The sequence below is a fragment of the Harpegnathos saltator genome, unplaced genomic scaffold (genome assembly GCF_003227715.2).
Source record: "Harpegnathos saltator strain DR-91 unplaced genomic scaffold, Hsal_v8.6 scaffold460, whole genome shotgun sequence".
Taxonomy (NCBI): domain Eukaryota; kingdom Metazoa; phylum Arthropoda; class Insecta; order Hymenoptera; family Formicidae; genus Harpegnathos; species Harpegnathos saltator.
Window position 1 is genome coordinate 392,216 of NW_020230273.1, and position 19,794 is coordinate 412,009.

The 19,794-nt window shown below is 51.9% G+C and overlaps 1 protein-coding gene across 2 annotated transcripts in view; it reads right to left on the reverse strand.

Annotated features, from left to right (window-relative positions):
- The window catches only part of LOC105191674 (Myosin heavy chain-like), a 51,854-nt gene that overhangs the window by 15,790 nt on the left and 16,270 nt on the right, over positions 1-19,794 (reverse strand). The window contains exons 1-12 of one of the 2 annotated variants that reach the window (XM_011155227.3): positions 17,756-18,792; positions 15,922-16,110; positions 15,596-15,772; positions 15,110-15,310; positions 14,855-15,007; positions 14,183-14,766; positions 13,670-13,852; positions 13,191-13,453; positions 12,836-12,998; positions 12,355-12,529; positions 11,676-11,834; positions 11,250-11,465 (exon numbers count right to left, since the gene is read on the reverse strand). In XM_011155227.3, coding sequence (XP_011153529.2) covers positions 11,250-11,465; positions 11,676-11,834; positions 12,355-12,529; positions 12,836-12,998; positions 13,191-13,453; positions 13,670-13,852; positions 14,183-14,766; positions 14,855-15,007; positions 15,110-15,310; positions 15,596-15,772; positions 15,922-16,110; positions 17,756-18,700 — 3,408 coding nt within the window. In that variant the 5' untranslated portion in view covers positions 18,701-18,792. Of the gene's footprint in view, positions 1-11,249; positions 11,466-11,675; positions 11,835-12,354; positions 12,530-12,835; positions 12,999-13,190; positions 13,454-13,669; positions 13,853-14,182; positions 14,767-14,854; positions 15,008-15,109; positions 15,311-15,595; positions 15,773-15,921; positions 16,111-17,755; positions 18,793-19,794 lie in introns of those variants that run through there. The other variant, XM_025301969.1, reaches the window with a different exon arrangement.

The following is a 19,794-nucleotide window of genomic DNA, read 5'->3' on the forward strand; positions in this document are numbered from 1 at the left end:
TCCCGGGGCGAGCAATGTCAAGGCCGAAAAATGCTCGTCGACGTCCGTTGTCGCGATCTCAAGCGAGACCAAGCAGCAACTGAGTGCAGGAGCGGTTACACAGTCGCATCGTCGCGTCGGAAAGCTCGTTCCGCATCAGGTGCGCGTTCCTCTATCTCCCCACCATACACACAGGTGATGTGACGAACACACGCGCATAAATCTCGCGGGTCCAAACGTACGTCTGCGCTCGCGCGCGCTGGTGATGGTGTGCTGAGGAGCCGCCACCACCACCGAATATAAATCCCGGGATTATTGTGTCGCGGAAGACGCGCTGAGAGACGAGGAATACATGAGGCGTATCGAGACGCTCGATTAATCAAAACTGCAATTACGCGAATAACGAGTAATTAATGAGTCCGCGCGCTCGGATTGTGCTCGGTATGCATTACCACGGAAATTATCTCGAGCAGTAGGATGTGCGTATACGCGTTAACGACGCTCTCTTGGCACTTTTCTCCGATCGTCGATCGGCGGCGAGATCGGAGGACACGAGAGTTTGGCGCCCGAGAGAAGCGTGACAAAAGTTGAGACACATTCTTATAACTTTGGCCTTTAAGAAATAGGAAATATTTTGACTTTCAACATTCTCATAGAATATATGTATTAAATACTCGTATTAAATACATATGTACATATGTTCTATGTTTCTTTCTATGAAAATTTAAATGTTCGCGTGTTTGAAGACCAAAATAATAAGAACGTCCACACGTGTCTTAATAGGCAGAAAAAGATCTCAGCGGGCAGGACGAAAATTCGTGTGGCGAGAAGTGAGACACCTCTGTTGTCGCTGACGAAAAAATTTGTCCGAACCTTCAGGACGGAAATGAAGGAATTCGACTGAGATAATCGAAGGTGACTTGACCGACTGGAGAAATTCCTGCAGTCAAGGCGTTTACATTTGGTGACTATGATTTTCTCCAACGGCAACGGAAAATTTAGTTACTTCAGTGGAATCGCTTTTTTTCTTCGTATAATAGAGAATTTTAACGCAAACTCCTCACTAAATTGACGGAGCTAAATTCGTTGAGCCAGCAAATTAACGTCTGCTAAATGTTGAACAGAGACCGGTCTCGCGCATTCATCGTCGCATTTACATCTTAATATATCCAGGTGAAATCTCTCATCGTGACAGGGTAGCGCGGCAGAATCCGTTGACTAGGCATGCGTGGCGATTTTACCCTCGGCCAAAGTGGCCGTGGATTTGAAAGTGCAAGGGAAAGGGATTTGGACAGATTTGGACAGGTGGACCTTGAATGGAGCAGCGGAACACTGCCAAATGGACCAAGGACCGGTCTGAACTGGCGGACCTCTTTCTCGTTTTCTCATCTACCCGAATAAGGCGCTCGGCGATTCCCATTTTGCCCGTCCGCTTTTTGTCTCTCTCTCTCTCTCTCTCTCTCTCTCTCTCTCTCTCTCTCTCTCTCTCTCTCTCTCTCTCTCGTCCTGCTCCACGAGTGCGATTTCTCGAGCCCGTACACGGGCTTAGCTCAGCTAGCCCTTCGATGCGCACGCAGGTCGGATATATTCGAGTGAAATAATATAATCCGCAAGTAGGCGCGTGAGAACACGAAGAATCGCGCAAGGCGCACGTGAGGTTCGCCGCGCACACGAGAGAGCGAACCTCCTGCGAAGGAAGGTGCGCGCTTTTTCGCCAACTCGGCCGCGCGCGGGTTTTTCGAGCGAATTGCGGAAACGAGGACGCGGGGCCGTTCGCCTCGGACACGTAGAAAAGGTCCCTGCATCCTGCCGTCGGATCGATAGATCTCCGCGGGAATGGCCGCCGTCTCACCGCGCCGCGCCGCGCCGCGCCGCATCGAGAAATTCGAAGCAGACGCGGCACGTTGGAAAGCGGCCGGCGAGAATGTCCGCTGGCCTACTGACGAACGAGAGAAAGGAGACGAGACGAGACGACGGGAGAAGGGAATCACATAAGAAGAGAAAAGAGCTCTGGCCGCGTTATGAAATCGCGAACTTCTTTCGCGAGACACCAGACGCTCGCCGCCACGGCCGCGGCGCGTTTCGTTTTAACGCGACGATGAACCGCGACGCACCGCAATCAGCCCTCGATAAAGCTTATCATTCCGCTTTTTCGGCAGCTCTCGCGCGCGCGCGCGCGCGCGCTTGATCGAGCCCGGTAACGTCCCGTTCTCGCGCTCCTTTTGCAGAAACGGACCCGGCAGTTTATCGGCTTTATGTATCGCGTCGCGAGCGATTTCGCCCGGAGCATAGAGAGTAAAGAAAGTAAAAAAGAACTCGTTCCGCGCGCTCGCGCGCACGATCGCGCAGTATTATGCTGCTCGTCGCACGTTTGATTTCATCGCGACGCGATTTTCCTAACAATCAATTAGCTCGTAGAAAGTGGAAAAGAAATGTCCGCGTCTCTGTCTCTCTCTCTCTCTCTCTCTCTCTCTCTCTCCTACGCGGAAGAGCCGCGGCTCTCAAAAACGTGATCGACGAGTTGCCGAGCGTCGCGCGCGCAGAATCTACGGCGACGATCTCGTATCTGTGACGCGACCCAGTAATTTTATCGTAAGTACGCATGTGTCATTTAATGTTAATCGTCGCATGAGAAAGTAGGAGAGGTTAATTAGAAAATCTTGCGGAAAGTGAAAAAGAAGCCGCCGCGCGCTGTTTTGCGCATTACGAATTTATCTCACGTCTGATTTAATCGTAATATGATTTCCCCAGCGGGGATAATTACGGCCTCTTAGAAAGCAGAAAGATGTTCTCCCGCATCCACCCCCGCTTCTCTGAGCTCGTCGGTTCGCTTAAAAGAGCGATCCGTTTCGCGCGCGCGCGCGCGCGCGCTCTCGTAAGAGAACGCGCCTTATCGGCGAGACATCGAGCGCCTACGTGATAAGACCGGTGAATTAATGACCGCTGGGAGCCGCTGTGCCGCCGCCGCCGCCGTCTTGCACCTTGCAACACGCGAGGGACCGAAAGAAAAGCACGAGGAAGTTACGTCTAGCCTGTCGCAATTAACCGCCGGGCAGAAATAAAGAATCTGTGACCCCGAGCCGGCTGTGGCACACAGACGCGTAGACGACGTAGAGGTTGAGCGTATGCGGCGCACCGCTGCCATGCCGTGGTATGCAACGTTTCCGCTTTCCGACGGAGGGAAAACGCCGCGGGGTGTGTGTGTGTGTGTGAGAAACACGACGCGAGCCGCCGTCGATTTTCACGATCGGCGCGCCGATCTTCGCAAGTTTCATTTCGGTGTGTGTCCGTTTGCGCGCACGCACGCACGGCGAGTTTTAGGGTTACTTTCACCGAACTCTCCGATTAAGCTAATCGACGAATAACCGGCGGACGAATCGCCAGCTCCACTTTTCACCTGTGCAATTCGTCGCCCGACAACGACCGGAAAGTTCAACGTTTTTGCCCGCTTCGCCGCCGCCGAAACGGCCACTGTATCTCGCTAATAGCAATTTGAAGTCGTCGATTATACTAGTCGGCGCTTGCGAAAAATCATCCATCTCGAGTATCGGAGAAATTGCGAATAGATGATGCTTGAAAGCCGGACGGTGGGGAAGAAAGCTCGCGTCGGGACAAGCTTGAACTTTCTTCAGCGTAGAATTTCTGAGGCATTTTCCTTGCAAGATTTCCAAGGAAAGAGGAATAGCGATTTTCACAATAGCGGAATACAAGGGAATCGAGGTTCTATCTGGTTGTGTGTTGTTGAAATGGACTTTCCTTCTCTGGGAAAATTTGATTTCCTCGAAATATTTCGCTTCCAAGATGGAAAGAAAAAGACAAGACTTTAAGAGCATCGTAGGAGCGCGCGAGTCGGCGTCTCTCTCTGGCTACGTTGTTAAGACGCGCTTTTCCTCTCCGGAGAGATTGTGTACCGGCGTTGAAAAAGACGTTGAAGACGAAAAAGACGAAAAAGCTGCAGCGGCAGCGAGGACGCAGCGTGAATTGCGCGACACGTAAGATTCTCAAATGCTCCTCCGCATTAGCGACGATCGTGGGTGGAGGTGTGCGGGTTCCGCGATTTGAATCTGGCTGCTTGCCGAGATTGTCGTGCGAACCTGACCTAGCACGCAAGCTTGTTGGATAAGCAATCGCGTTTCTCCATCGGTACACGCGCGTGATTAGTAGTCCCTCGAGCGACTTAGCGCTACTTAACGCGAATTAATTGTTGCTTAAAATGTGTTCTGGAGCAAAACGGCGGATTTGTATGTGCCTCGAGCGCGCGCGCGCGCGCGCTGCCTTTTACCGTGATCCGGCAGTATCAAACGTGTCCCGTATCACGCGTACGTGATCAATCCTTTTTCCGTGTTTTTCCGAGGCAAAAGCCTCGCGCGACGCTCGTTTGCATAATGGCTCTATCTTCACGAGTCAACTGCAGATTTCAACAGTTCCATTTTAAGATCCCGTTCCCCTTCTCGTAGATTTTACTCTTCGACTCTTCGATGACTTAAGTGAGACATGTATCGAAAGCGCGTGTACTTAATTCTGCTCGTAAATTATCATAATTATCTTTTTACTCTTATTTTCACAATTTTTTTTACGTGCCGCCGCTTTGTGCTTCCGCCGACGCTTCCGCGCAGCTCGTTTAATCTTCGCCGGAGTGGAGATCCCGCTCTATTATGATCATTATGTCGCGGAAACACTCTCGATAAGGATCGTCGATCGTATACGTGGCGTTTGCTCGGAGATAAATTAATATTCCGACGGAGTTGAAGCAGGCTCGTGCCGTTTCTACTTGGCGCCTCTTATCGATTAGCGGAATCGCCGCTCAGTACGGCAATCGTTCGGATATGCAGGACACGTGGTAATCGGACGGCACGCGCGATCAGCGGTTCCATTTCCTCTGTGGGAAACGTTAGCGGCTGATATATTTCGGTACTCATGACGTACGCTCGAGCGGGGACGACCGCTTGACCGACGTCGGGCGACGTTACGCCCGCAAATGCGTCGGCGACGGTCGTGTAAATTTATATATAATATACGTATAAATATAATTTGAACGTCTCACGGATGAATTCGCCGAGAGCTCAACGGCGATTTCATCGGCGAGCGACGAGCGCGGTAAAAGAAGAGACGAGCACGCGACGGTGAGACACGATTGTCGGCATAAAAAGCGCGAGACGGAGGAGAAAGGATACGGAAATGACAGGAATTAAAGGAGAATCAAAAACGATGAAACTGCGAAACATAGTGGAGCACTGACTGAGCGCGCGGCAACCTTCGCCGCCGCCGCCGCCGCCGCCGCCGTCGTCGTCGTCGCGGAATTACTGAGAATGTCGGGAGGATGAGGGGACATTAAAAATTAAATAACCCCACCGCGGGCTGCATTTATCGCAACGACATTCTGCCGAGTGTGTATTAATTCGCGAGGTGAAGAGCCACGCCACGGAGACGAATCGGCCGCGCGGCCGGCGCTGGAAAGGAGGATGTCGGGACGGAAGCGACGTTACCGTTTCCTCGGGCGAGAGCCCGAGTAACGCCGGGGGAAAACACGGGGAAAAAGCCGGTCATTCTAGTTTTTCGATGCGACGCGCCGCGGGCGGACGATCGCGCCGGCAGAGAAGAAGTCGGCGGCGCGGCGGGACGGGAAGGAAATGAAGCGGCGCTCGAGAAGATGTATATCGGCACGAAGGGGGCAAATGCGTGAGCAGCCTCGAAGACGACGGAAGATTCATTGGGTCGTCGTGTAATTTGCACTTGGCGTGTAATTGCGTTGTTCCAGGAAGAGGGAAAATGCCACCATCTCTTGTGACACGCCGTTACGCCGTCGTCGTTGTTGTCGTGGGCGTCGCCGTAATGTGTGTAATTCAGTCCTCGTATCCTGCCGTCTCAGGGCGAAGGACAGAGAGCGACGCGACGTGCGCTCTCGCTCGCCTTTACGTGGGGTCTCGCGCGAATCGGTGGTATTTAATTCCGTGCCGAAGGGGGGTTCTCGTGAAATTCGTCGGTGATCGTCGCGGTATCGTGGCGAAGCGTCCATGTGAACCTACATCTCGCGCAGGTGCATCTAGGTGGGAAGAAATGAAAGGCCGGGCGAGATGTAAGGAGGCTGATACCTTCACGGCACAAAATTACAAATGGATCGGCGAGCACGGCGAACCAGTAAGGACCAGTGCAACAATTTGTATGTGGGCCACGAGAAAGTCACGAGCGCGCCTTTTTTCCCTTCGAAGGAGATATTCGTCTCCTTTACACTTTCGCGGCCGCGCGATATCGCGCTCGGTGCTGCTGCTCCTCGAATGCAGCGTTCTCGAATTTGCGTTATCGTGCGCCGTCTTTACGAGAAGAAACCTCCTCGCGAGAGAAACTCGTACCCGGGCGCCGGAGGAACACGCTTGGCGTTTTTGACGAGAGAGCGAAGACTCGACGGGCTCTCGTGCTAGCCGCGGCAGTAGCAGAATTTTGACGTAACAGTAAAACGCTTTGATCGATGCTAAAAATATCCACGAGGTCGGTCTTGTGAGAGAGAGAGAGAGAGAGAGAGAGAGAGAGAGAGAGGGAGAAAAGCGTAAATCGCTCGTTGAACATCGGCTATCATAAATCGGACCTTACGGCATCTTGTCCAGCGGCAATGTGCGACTTGGCATGACGTCGATAGTTTGCAGCTGTTTCGATTAAGCTTCTACGGAATCAGGAAGCGCCGCGTCGAGCTGCGTACGCGCGCGTATGAAACGATGCAATGACCCTTCACAACAGTTCGTAGAGCCTGATTCAAAGACGGGGATAGTAGCGCGGGAGACCGAGACAGCTCTGTTGATCTGCGTTGATCTCGTTTGAGAAAGAGAGAGAGAGAGAGAGAGAGAGAGAAGAATACGGACATTTTTTCTGTTCGTCAGAGCGGAGAGACGCTTCGATTAATTCGAAGATTATGCACGCGTTTTCTGGGACACCTCGCGTGATTTCGCGTTCGTTGCTTCGCTTAAATTCCAGGATACTAAACTCGCCCGAGCTCGATCATTTCGATTTCTTCTGGGCGTATTAGCAATTTAATGGACCGCTTGGAATTTCCATTCTGCCGTGTCGAGAGAAAGAGCGACTCGCTTATATAATGATCAGCGGATTGTGTCATCCCGTCGTCATAGTTATCGTTACGGACGAATAAATTATTGATTCTGACCGAATCGACTCTCGTGAAATTTATGATCCAGCATTTTATGCTATTTAAAGACAGACAGAGAGAGAGAGAGAGAGAGAGAGAGAGAGAGAGGGAGAGAAAGTAGATACGCTTGGTAAATTTCTCGAATTCCAGCATTCGAAGAGCGAAGGACGTCTGACTTTTTAATATTAAATTAACATCTATTAGAAGGCCGATTATGCGGCCTATTTGAAAGTTTCCATTGAATTTTCACGACGATACTTTCGTGGCACTCGCACTCGCGCAGTCATTTCTCTTCGAGTGCGCCGTGTTTTCTAAGAGAGAACTCTACGGAGAACAGGTGGAGAGTCGGTGGAAGGCACTTTGCCCTCCCTGCTTCTTTGGGACGGACGGGACGGGACGGGACGGGGAGGAGGGGGGGGGGGCGGATTTCGTGCGGCGGCGGAGGTGAAACGAGGCACCGGGCAAGGCCAAGGTAAAGGTAAAAGGTAAAGGAGGGGCACGGGGAATGCGGACTGGGCAAGAGAAACTGAGCCGTGCAAAAGTCAACGAACCGAAATCGGCGTGTACGCGATAACATGCGTAATCCGCCAACAGTTTCCTCCGTAAATCTCGATCATTATGGCTCTCGCCCGCTGATACTGGCGCTCTTAATCCGAAGAACGTGCATTTTCGAGCGACGATTCGACCGATTTTCAAGCGATTCTTGCCGCGCCAAGTCCTCTCGCGGCGGGCGAATCCGCCTCGACGATTACTACGGATTCGCGCGCGGAGCAGCGTCTGCTGCACGCGCCTATATGTATTTATTTACGCCGCGAACGGCGATAAATAATCGGGGGAGAGAGTAATTTTCCTTATACGTGCTGGAATATAATCCGGAAGACTTACGTGTCGGATAAACACACTTCGCGTTTCACGGCCGGGCATGAATAGGTTCCTAATTTGAATTCCGCTAATGCGACACAGTCCGATTTATATCTCTTCATTGTCGTAAACAATCTCGAAAAGTCGACAGACGGACGAGTCGTATTTATGTAATGTGCGCGTAGATACACGTCATAGAGAGTCTCGCGGCGGGTTTATGCCGCGTATGGTTTATCGCCGAGGCAAACGACCGGCGCATAACTTATAGCGCGCGCGCGCGCGCACCACGAGACTTCGTTGTCCGCGAATAAACGGAGTTAACGGTTGATTGCCTCGTACAAGATGCAGAATCAGTTTTAAGTTTCGCTTTGTGGCTGCTTCGCGCGCGCGCGCGCGGCAACCGTCACGCCACGCGAGAATTCCACCTTCTTAAAATAATATCACAAGTCACTGTGTGCGACGTCGTACTCTCGTATTAAATAACGCTCATGCCCATCGTAATGGTATCAGCGTGAAATATGAAAGGCGTATTCCGGTAAAAATCGGCGACGTCGGAACGGCTGCTCGCGCGAATGCTCATTAAATTCTGCTGCGAAGGTCGGACTCTCAACACGCCGCTTAGTCGCGGAACAGGCGACTGAAAAATCCGGGGTGTTTTGTGCAGTATAAGGCGCGTCTCGCTTTGTCCTGGAATAAAAGTTGCCTCCACGATGATAGTTCCTTTCTTTTTCTTTTTTTCTTTTTTTTGCTTTTCTCCGCAATGCGCCCTCATGAATAATGCATCGATACGACGCGGCGGCGCCGCGGCATCAGAATCAGCCGTGGGTTTTTGTCGGTGAAACAACAAGGAGAATTCGGACGAGAACGGGGAAAAGAAATCCCGACCAACTTTGCTCTCTCAGAAAGGGAGGTGCGGATCGCGTGCCAACTGGGCTCGCCCCGGGTATATCGTTTAATCCGTGCGTGGAAATCTGCATGAAGGCTGCCTTTCGGCGCCATTTTTTCTCCCCGCGCTGCAAGCGCTACGCGCATTGCAAAGTGAAAGCTCCGCCGGCGAAGCTGGTTTTGCGTGCCAAGTACAGTCGGTGAAATGCACAAACGCTCTCTCTCTCTCTCTCTCTCTCTCTCTCTCTCTCTCTCTCTCTCTCTCTCTCTCTCTCTCTGTGGCCCTTCACAGCGAAAAATATACGAATACAACAGGTGCGGCGCGAAGCTGTTCCCTCTGTCGGCGTCGCGGGGCTCATTTCATAAGCTTTCACGCACGCGGAGAAGGAATTTATAACAGCGAAAGACATCATATCAAAAACATCATGACGCTAATTGTCGACGGCTATTATAATTATGACAATTCGTGATAATAATTATTAGCGGTATGAGCTGTGCGACATTAAAACCGTGACAGAAGGTAAAATATATTGAGGTGTGCGTAACGAGAGTACTTCCGGATTTCCCAGGAGAGAAAATCCGATATTGCCTGTTTCGCACAAGCAAGTTGGACTTGTCCGACTGTGTTGTTACTCGCGAGAAAATCATTCTTTAAAATCCGAAACACAATCTTATCGAGCCGGATCAGAACGTTTCGATCGAAATGCTCTGCACCTTGTTCCTGTTTTGTTGTTGCTATCTGTTCCCCAGCGCCGCCAAAATACTCGCGAGTGAAAGAAGCACGCTACTTTTGATTTTGTTCCCGACATACACTCGCGATTCGGGCACGGAGAAATCGTATCAGTTGCGACGATACGTGTGTGTGTGTGTGCGCGCGCCTACACGTTAGTATTCCGCGCGTGTATGAGTTGGTATTCCGAGAGGCAGCACCTGTGCGAGAGAGAATACGATCTGCCGGCGTGCGTCGAGCTTTGGAAAGCGTCTCGGTACGTTTCCGCGGGCGAAACTACCGAAAGACTAATACGCGTGTGACCCCGTTGACCCCCACTTTGTGGGTTCGCTTCCTCTCTTCCTGTTTTTCGCTCGGTGTTGAGCAGGTATAATCCTTTCTCAGCGCATACATCCGCAGTCTGATCGATGCAGCAGGCAAAATATCCTCATGCGCTACGCTATCGATCAGGATCTCCGAATGCGTTCCAAGAACAATTCCCTCGAGCGTCCTTATTTGTTTGTAAGGAAAACATTGAGACCGAAATTATCAAATCAGAATCGCGAACGAAATCGAGAGAAACGAGAGAATCTTTCGATGAGAAATACAATTTTTTTTTTTTTTACGGCTATGATTGCGTCATATCGCGTTGTTCGGAAACGAGCGTTCTCCGTGACATATTTCTTACGTGGACATATTCTCGAGAGGCTTGAAGTCTGCACGTTCGTCTAGTCATGCTTCGAACGACGGATGCTGCGAGTCGCCGTGAGCGGCGGCGATGTTCGATCGTCTTCGTGACGGGGACAATTATTGACTCGCGGAAACGTCGACCGCGATGATTTGCACAACGTCCGTGGAAGTGCGGTCGTTATTTTCTCCTCTGAATTCCATTAACGTCTTCTTAGCCGGCCAGCGAAAGTGCGTTGACACAAGTCGCGCCGCGGGACGGAAGCGCTTCTCCGCGAACTTTGCGCACGTCGTAAAGCGCGTCGAGAGCGAGGTCGCGAGGAAATTCGCGGTTGAGTAACTATTTGCGCTCGGAAACGCTGTAGAACTCGATGCGCTTTTACACGCTCGTCGGGCGGCAAAAGTTCTATTGGAAAGCGCGAATGTATTGTATCGTCATATTTTTCGGAGGAAAAATTGTGCGCGCGCGACGTGCAAGAGACACGTCACGATTTCGTAAATATTGTAACAAGACGATGAAATTACGAGGTGCGCGCACACACGCGCTTTCTAAGAATCTTACATGTGTGCAGCTCGTTAACATTCCATTCTTCATTCACCGGGGGAGACACTCTCGACACAGAGAGATGCTTATTAAATATTATGTATTAATATCTCTTCGAGGAAACTTGCTTGATCGAAGCGCCTCCTTTGAGAAGTAACGTTAATCACTGCGTATCCTGCGTTTCTGTATTCCCCCCCCCCCCCCCCGCCGAACACCTATATAGTATAGCCGATACAAGGAACCTCGCTCCTCGGGATACTTTGTCCCTTGATAAATCTTAGCGCGCTAATAAACTTTCCCGCGATAAATTTCATTTGTTGTGCTTTTCATGAGTGATCAATGGCGTTTTCACTATTGCCAACGGAGCGCGTGCGCCTCGTACGTTGTACGTCGCTTTTAGCTGACAAAACGGCGCGATTACTCACTAGGAAGAAGCTAGCTTCGCTCACCTGACTTTGACCGACTCGGTAGGATGCGGGGTCCACGTCGACGGTGAGCAACATATCCTCGACGGCGCGACGCTCGTCAGTCACGGGGCTTCCGGGACGAGCGTTCACGTCGCTCGACAGCAATCCGAATCGACGTCTGAACTCGCCCAGGGCCATGTGCTTCGGGAATCCAACTTTGTGCAGTCGCACAGCGTCTATTATCTGGCTGCCGCGGATCTGTACGAGAATGTTCATTAAATTCGGCATCTCGAGTCTTTACAAAAAGTCTTAAAAGAAGAGCAGAGCCGGTGAAGCAGTGAACGGCAAAATGAACGGCAAAGTAGAGCCCTTTGTGGGAAATCGCGGGTGCGTGTGCTCGGCAGGTGTGCTTTAGCAATCTCGTTTTCTCTTGCTCTCGTATTTCTCGACGTAAGTCGACAATTTTACCTGCGATCGCAGAAGAGGGACATTAATGACGCTGTCCTCGCTCTGATTCGATTTCACGGAGAGGAGGCTCTTATTGTCGGTGCAGCCGGCGTTGTGTTGCGGCAGAAGGCAGTGGACGAACTTCACCCGAGTTCTTCGCAGTGTTTCTATCAGGCCATCCTGGAAACGATTAACGCTCGTGCTTTATTCCGTTCGACGCCGAGAGGTTACACACCGGCCGAGATAAATGAAGAATCACGGTATTGTCCTTACTAGATAGCGACCGAGCAGAAGGAGGCACAATAACAGCAGAAGGTAACACCAAAACACCGTTACGCATATTTCACAGTGCATTTTCCGCGTGAAGAGTATCTCGCATCTCGTAGGGCGGAGGTCGACCCGCCCCGAGCTAACGGTATTCTCGTATGACCAATGCGTGGCCTAACGATAACGCGCGCGCGCGCGGAATCCGCGATAATGGCTTGATCTTTGACACCGATGAGCAGTGACGCGTGCGCGACAAAAATAGACTGCATTCTATCCGTAGATGCTGCGATACTCGCGGCCGCTAACCAAAGAGACGCGCAGAAATCAAGCCGGCCGCGGCGGGTCGATAAAGAAAATTCCATAAGCCTGGGGGAGCCGAAATAGCGCAAAACAGAAGTAATAAGAGAGCGCGAGAGGGAAATCGGCTACTCACAACGGTGAATTTCACTTGCAAGCAGACGTTCTTCCTCTTTACGGCAGTAAATGTCCTTCGTATGCTCGAGGCTCGTCTCAACGACTGCGAACCTTCGAGTCCTGGCATGGAACTGCACAGAGCACCGGAAACGCCAGCACCTCGAGCACTCACGAACAGCATGCTCGCATGTTCTCTGAAAGATCGTTTTCACGGCTAGGGTATTGAAGTGGCCAGTGTGCTAACCCCGACGGCGATATCAAGCGCTTCTCGGACGCATTGCTGTACGCTTTTTTTTCTCCACTCGAAATTACGAAAATGTACGTTAAAAGTGAAACAAACCAGGAAACAAGCATCGCAACTTAGGAAAAATGTGATTTGACGCAAAGTCGCGAATGAATTTGTCGATAATACACGCGTTCATAGTACGCGCGCGATGTTTCACGAGTACATAAAAAATAAGCGTATCACCGTCAGGGCTAAGAAGTCCTCGAGGGGTTACCTCGTGCTCTCTTGTAATATCGTAATGGCACTTTTGGCGACAGGATTCTCGCGCGTGGCTTTCAGCCAACCGGTCGCGGTGTAAAGCACAGGGTTCGTGCCCAATAAGTGTTGCAAGACGAACTGATTATTACCCGGCGCCTTTCGCAGAAGCATCTGGTGGTCTGCAACAGAGACATATTGCGTCTCGTTATTTCTCTCACGATTCTTCTCCTCGAGTGAAATGAAACGATTAGTGAGCCAGAGAGAGAGAGAGCGAGAGAGAGACAGAGACAGAGACAGAGAGAGAGAGAGAGAGAGAGAGAGAGAGAGAGAGAGAGAGAGAGAGAGCGATAGGAAAAACCTGAACGTTCTACCTCGGTCCCCGTAATGGGAGAACAGCCGGTCCAAGAAAGTTTCATCGCTGCCTCCGGGGCACACGGTCTCCTCGTCCAACAGCCAGAGTAATCCTTTCCGTTCGATTTGTCTGCCGCCGCTAAGGTCGCTTTGACTAGTCCGTAACATCGTCGCGCTCTGCGAACTTCCACGATCCAGGAGAGAAACCAAACCCTGGGGCGATCCGATGCCGTCCTCGTCGTAATCATCCTCGTAATCCACATCGATGCCCTCTTGGACGTATCTGATAAATGTTCACGAGTTGAATATCCACGATCGCTTCGCGCCACGTAACATAAATTATACTGACATATCGCGCACGTGTTACGTTTTTAAAAAACCTCTCTTGTATTTATCAGCCAAACGGAGATAACTTGCGTAATGCGAAAAATACCTTTGGTGACACGCAGAATAATCGAGTGGAATTTTTAGGACAAGTCCAAGACAATTGATTTCGTACCTGTCCTTCGGGGCGACCAAGGTAGTGTGGTGAAACAGCAACTGCAGGCGTTCCTGCAGATAATTGTGGCAGAGATCTTCGAATGATGCACCTGTTTGCCGGCCGCACGAGGCTGGGTTTTGAAAACCCGGCGAATCACACAGCAGCAGAGATGAGACTGTGTGTACAGCGGATGATATGGATCTAAAAAATAACAAGAGTACATTACTACTGTGCAATGAGACATCGGTGGTGTGTAAAAATCAGTCGAGCGGTAGGCTAAAACAGCGTTTTGCAGAATGTTATTTCGCATTATTATAACTACTCGTTATCTCCCTCGAGCTTATCGAGCCTTAATTTTATTACTTCAAAATTATATATATAATATATTGTATATCGAAATTATTGAAGAAGCAAGCAGCGTTCTCACGACCGTGAGAACGGTGAGATCGAATCGAGCTTTGGAAAATGAAGAAGCCAGCGCCCCGTTAGGATAGCAGCGAGAGAGTGTGATTAATCGGGCAATTTGTTTACTTGTTGATAAGAGCTGCGACGCAGTGGAAGACTTCCGAGTAGAGCCCGACCAAAAGACCCTCCAGGGCATCGAGACCCGTGACGTCCTTGCCCTGTTCGGTCGGACTGGGCGTTCGCAGAGCCGGTCTCGGGGTGCTCGGTGTCCCGGCACCGCCCCCGTTGCTGGAGAACACCACTCGGCTGAGCTCTTCGACGGTGGTACCCAGCAAGTTGGCGGCTTTCTCCGCGCACTCCACCCTCGCGAATTGCCACCTGCTCTGGGAGCTGGTGCCGGCTTTTACGGCGCCGGCACAGCTCAAGTGATAAATGCCGGCCAGCACCAGCCAGATAACCTTCTCGTCGGCCTCGGAGACGCCGAGTATCCTAAACGCGACGACGATCCGGTTGAACTCGACCATAGCCCGTTGCTTGTCCTCGTGCTTCTGCAACGGAGTCACGAAGGGATTGTTTTCAGCGACTAGATTCGTCAGGTGCAACTCTTTCCGCAGAGCACCCTCCGCGCCCGCCAGCAGACGGTAAACGGCGTGAAAGGTCGGGTCCGCGTTCGCTCGTCGACCTATCCGCGACTTCTCCAGAAGCAGTACCTCGCGAAGAGAAAGAACAAGTTATCATTCATTTGGCAATTTACGGACACGAGGCGGACACACAAAATGCGCTTTTTTTTTCTCTCACTTGCAAAGAGGCCGATGCGATTTGACCCGACTGGTCAAAGTCGAGACTGAAGAGCTGCGTGAACCGCGTCGCGTTCGAGTTCATGTGCGTCCTGCTGTTTCCAAAGGCCTCGAGGACAGTGAAGAGCGCGTTCAGTTTCTCGATGGTGAGAATCTGCATGAGGAAACGAAAGAACCCGGCATTCAGATAATGACGCATGCGAACACATGCGTGTGCCGATGCAGCAGCAGTACTCGATGCTCCGAGTGCTCTCACCTTGTTGACGGTGCCAGCGGCCAGCACGAGATAATGAAGAGCGTGTTTGAAGTTGGTAGTCTTCCCTGCTCCGCTGCGGCCGAGGAAAACCAAGGAATGGTCCCTGCGTGTTGCCAGCATTCCTCTGTAAGCCGACTGCGCTATGGCGTAAATATGCGGCGGCATGTCCTCGCTTTTGCAGCCGCGGAACATGTGCGCGACCTGGAGGAAGGAGCAAAGCCATTTCAGTGTTCAGTTGGTATAGTCGCCACGGTGGCGAGTATAGACGCTAGAACAATTGTGATGAGTTATAATCGGCGACACAGCAGGAAACGGAATATGAAACGAAATGCGAAATCGTTTCGTACGATTGTGCTCTATGCAGATGCTCGAGACTTTGCAATTTCCTGCTTACTGCAAACGAAATTCTTGCGCCGAGATTGGAGAAAGAAAGGCGCGGCGGTAGATATATGTAGAATTCAAGTAAACTCTCAAGAACCGGCTTGCCTTTTCCGAATAAATTGCCAATGGTGCAACCGGATTGATAACGATCATGCTATCTCCCGCGTACGTGTGTATCAAGTTACTGGCGTAACGTTGCCGCAACGTGTGGAGGACCGACGATTCATTAAGGAAACGCAACTGGGAGAGTTCCTCGGCCTTGTCGAACTGCGGTGGGTTAGCCTGGAGACACAAAGACACAATTACTGAGGTGCGATCGAATTCGGTCGGGTCGTTCGAGATCGGTCGACTCGTCGAGCGAGATGCATGACTGATCTGCGACTGACTCCAAGTCCAGGTATCGACGGCGGCGAGTGACTAGTGTAATCTACCTTCTCGACGTCTTCCTCGTCCACGAGCAATTCTTCCCCAGATGTGGTCAATCGGATCCTCAGTTTTCCGGTGTCGGGATCGGCGGAGCCGCACCTCGTGGCGGGAGTGAAGCCTCCGCGGTGCAGCAGCCAAACCTTCTCGGAAGTTAACCATGCTTGCTCTTGCGCCAGATGTTCCTCCGATCGCGCCTATGTAACACCACAAATAAACGGATAATCGGATGAGTCATTTTTGGCGTGCTCTCGTAAAATCTCGCAGGAGATGAAGCGCAGGACTCGACGTTGAAAACTCCGACGATGAAAACGAAACAACCAACCTTCAGACTTTCAGTGTCTTGACTGGGAGAAAACAAAATGTGAACGTGAGACTTGAGGAGAAGTGGATGCAAGATTAATTTTCTTAGAGGGAGAAAAGGCAAAAGGAGAGTTAAATCAATCGGATTATCAAGCGAATGCGAATGCATCCTCGCGTTCATAATTAGGTAAATCCCGAAGGCAGAGCCCGAAGCGTCGTCGAAGAGACGCCTCCCTGTAACTTTGATTCCCCCCCCCCGCCCCCCAGTTTTCACATCTCGTACTAAGAACGACACCGCGACGCCTGTTATACACGACCTAGCGAGAACAGCGCATACCTACGCGATATAAAATTGAATCGACAACGTCCTCGAGCATCGCTACTGGCGGCGGTCAGTCGATGGATCGTTATGAAACATCTTATATTGCGTGGCTGTGCGACGCGTTACGACTCCGGACGAATCCATTCGCGTATCATTAAGCGGCTACTCATTAACATCTAAATGGTATATTCGCTTGATCCTTTCTATTTCTATCTTCCCCCTCGTCCTCCGTATCTTGCTCTGCCCCTCTGAAGGATGCCACGATTATTTTATCTTGGAGGAATAAGCCGAGGAATGAGCCGTTTATCGATTTGTCATTCGTATCGTGCGATGCCGTCGTGTCGAAACGGCACAAGTACATGCAAGACATGCAAGACAATATCAAGGATCATGTCAACATGAAATATTGAATCCAGGACGTACTCCATTGCCAGTTATTTTGCAATTATCAGAGACGTCTATCACGTCTCTATCGCGGCTATATGTGTGTGTGTGCGTGCGTGTGCGCGCGCGCGAGCGAGCGAGCGCGTTTGAAGCTCATGGCTCATAACGCACGCATCTACCGAGCGTATTAGTAGATCTGCAGAAACGAAAGCGCGCTAAATGTATTCCGCACTCGTTCCTCTTAAACCCGTGAATCACCACCACGTCGGTGCAGCTGCGAGTTCTCGCGTATCGATTTCCGCATCGAGCAACTGCGGCGCAGCGACTCGCGCGTACGGTTCCACCGAGTAAGGACGACAGACTGTGAGTTTCCTGGTAATAAATTACCATGTATCAGGACTTAGGGCTCATTGGTAGCGCACAACGCGCCATTGTTTCGCGAGTAAACGCGGCAAACGCCGCGTTCTCTCGAGCGGCCTAAACGAGAGGATTGTTCGCTTATTATCGTGAGCTTTTGCCCTTTAAACAGGTTTCATGCGCTCTCACGCGACGACAATTTGCCTGAAATTTCCTCGATTCTCCTCATGCAAGAAGACGCCAGAAGACGGAGAGCCGAGTCCGTCTACGAGTCGAGTTTCGCGAGAATCACACGGGACGGGAGCCTCGTCGAGATTGATGGAGACTGCTGGAAAAAGCAGATAACTCGATCATCGACGATCGACCTTTCCGATCGATTCGAGGATTATTCTCGCGGAAATCGTGTCTCGCGAATGACCGGTTGACTCCGCGAGTAGTCCGAACGAGCGCGCTCCTGAATCCTCCGCGAAACGTACCTCCTCGAGTTGCGGCGGCACTCTATTCTCCAGGAGGACCTCGAGGCGCTTCATGCACTCTCCCTCGTCCTTCACACGGCCACTCACACGGCTTTTCTCGCCAGCTTTCACACTCTTCAACACGCCCGACCTGTCCATCCCGTTCCCCTTTCCTCGTACTTTTCTTCTGATCTTCCTGGCCAAAGCCAGCTCGACCAATTCTTCCCACTCGATGATATCCTGGATCGCTTTCGGGCATCTCTGGTGGCACCCGCGACTCCTCTCGGATATTTTCCTCGGACTGCCGGCCCAGCCGTTCTTCATCCCGTCGAACATCCGCAGACCATTGTCCGGGTTTGGTATTCTCTGCTCTATCTCCGCCGTGATTCGCTGCCACTTCCGCTCCTTCGGTGTCCTAATGACGTTACTGTCGTCCCAGCCTTTCTCCATCCTTTTGATCTTGTCGTCGATGCATCCTACACGCAGAGTGTCCGCCCAGGTCTCCTTCTTGAGGCCCTTGCTACCTCGCGGCAGAGGCGAGCAGTAATTACCTCCGTGAGATCTCTTGATCCTCTCTCTGACATCGTCGCTTTTCGCTCGATCGGCGAAACCGCCTCGATTCGAGCCGGCAGAAGGCGATCGGTGAACCTCCGCGTTAACCGGGCAGCCGTTCTGCCCGATCTCGGACGAGTGCATGCTGTCGCTGTCGCTGCATTCCCACGAGCTCGTGCTATTTCTGCTGTGCTTCCTGCCGAGTCTGCCGGGAACGGCGTTGCCCGAGACGCAGGACTTGACGGGATCCCGCACCGGCGATCTCGGGGTCTCTCGCGACGACAAGGTGGACGCGATTCGACAATTGCTCTGCTTGGCTATGCCGCTGCCGTGGGCCTTGCCTCGGCAAGATCGGTGAAGAAGGCGATGCGCACCGAGTGACACCTTGTCGACCTCGTCCTTGCTGCGCGGCATCTTCCAACGACCGTGAATCAATCCTTCGGAGGAAACTTCCGTTTTTCACCGCTTTTTCTGCACCGCACCGGACTTCACCTCAGCGATCCACCTTTCTGGACTCTCTCGGCTTAAGTTCGCTCGAGAGCGGGCCTTGTTGAGTCTCTACGTCTGCGTGCTTTTTGCAAAAAAGCTCTTTGTCTCCTCGTCACTTCCGAGTCTCCCCGAGATTAAGAGCGAGACGCTACGCTTTCTGCGCACTCATTCAGCATTCTTTTTTTTCTACCATTTTCCGACCACTCGGTTCGCACTCGTGACTTTCCGATGGAGAATCCGGCGAAGGAGAAAACAGTTATCGCACGGCACTGTGTCGGTTCATTATCCTCAAACGTCCCGGTCGAAACGCGCCGATCCGTCGAGCGCGCGCGCGCGCGCGCGCACTGTCAATCAGCCGAGGAGTCGACGAACGTCATTGCACTGGCAGTCAGTTCGTCGCCGGTGTGATTTCCCTGCCGATTTCCACGGAGCGTTTCAGCGTGAGGCTCGCGTCCGCGAGAACCGAGGCGCGAGTTCCTCTCATGGCCCGGGACGGCGGTCACGAGGGCAGGACTCGATCACGAGGAGCATCACGGGTCTCCCGAGTCTCGACTGAAGCAACGCTGGTGCTCCGAGACAGAGACAGGTCGTCGTGGAGAGCCGAGGAGAACGAGAGAGGCGTGTGCCCACGAGCCGCCCAGAGTTCTTTCTCCATCACGAAACGTAATTCTCCCGCTCGCTCTCCGCGTGTCTCTCTCTCCGTCCTCGTTGCTCGCTTCATCGCGCAGGTGTCCCCTCTCTGTCCCGATCGGTAGACCATACGTGTGTCTGTTTGTTCGTTCGTTCGTTCGTTCGTTCGTTCGTTCATTCGTTCGTTCGTTCGTTCGGTTACGCGGCTCGCGACGTCCTCGTCCTCTTCCTGCGCGATTTACGGACGACAAACAGTCGGCCAGTAGGCCGTTTCCGCGGCGATCGAATTTTCGCGGAGCTTGAAAATTCGCCAATCGGATTCGGACCCGGCAATCAGCCGGGTTTGGACATGCTAACTGCTGGGTGCTGTATGACCGCTTATCGTGACG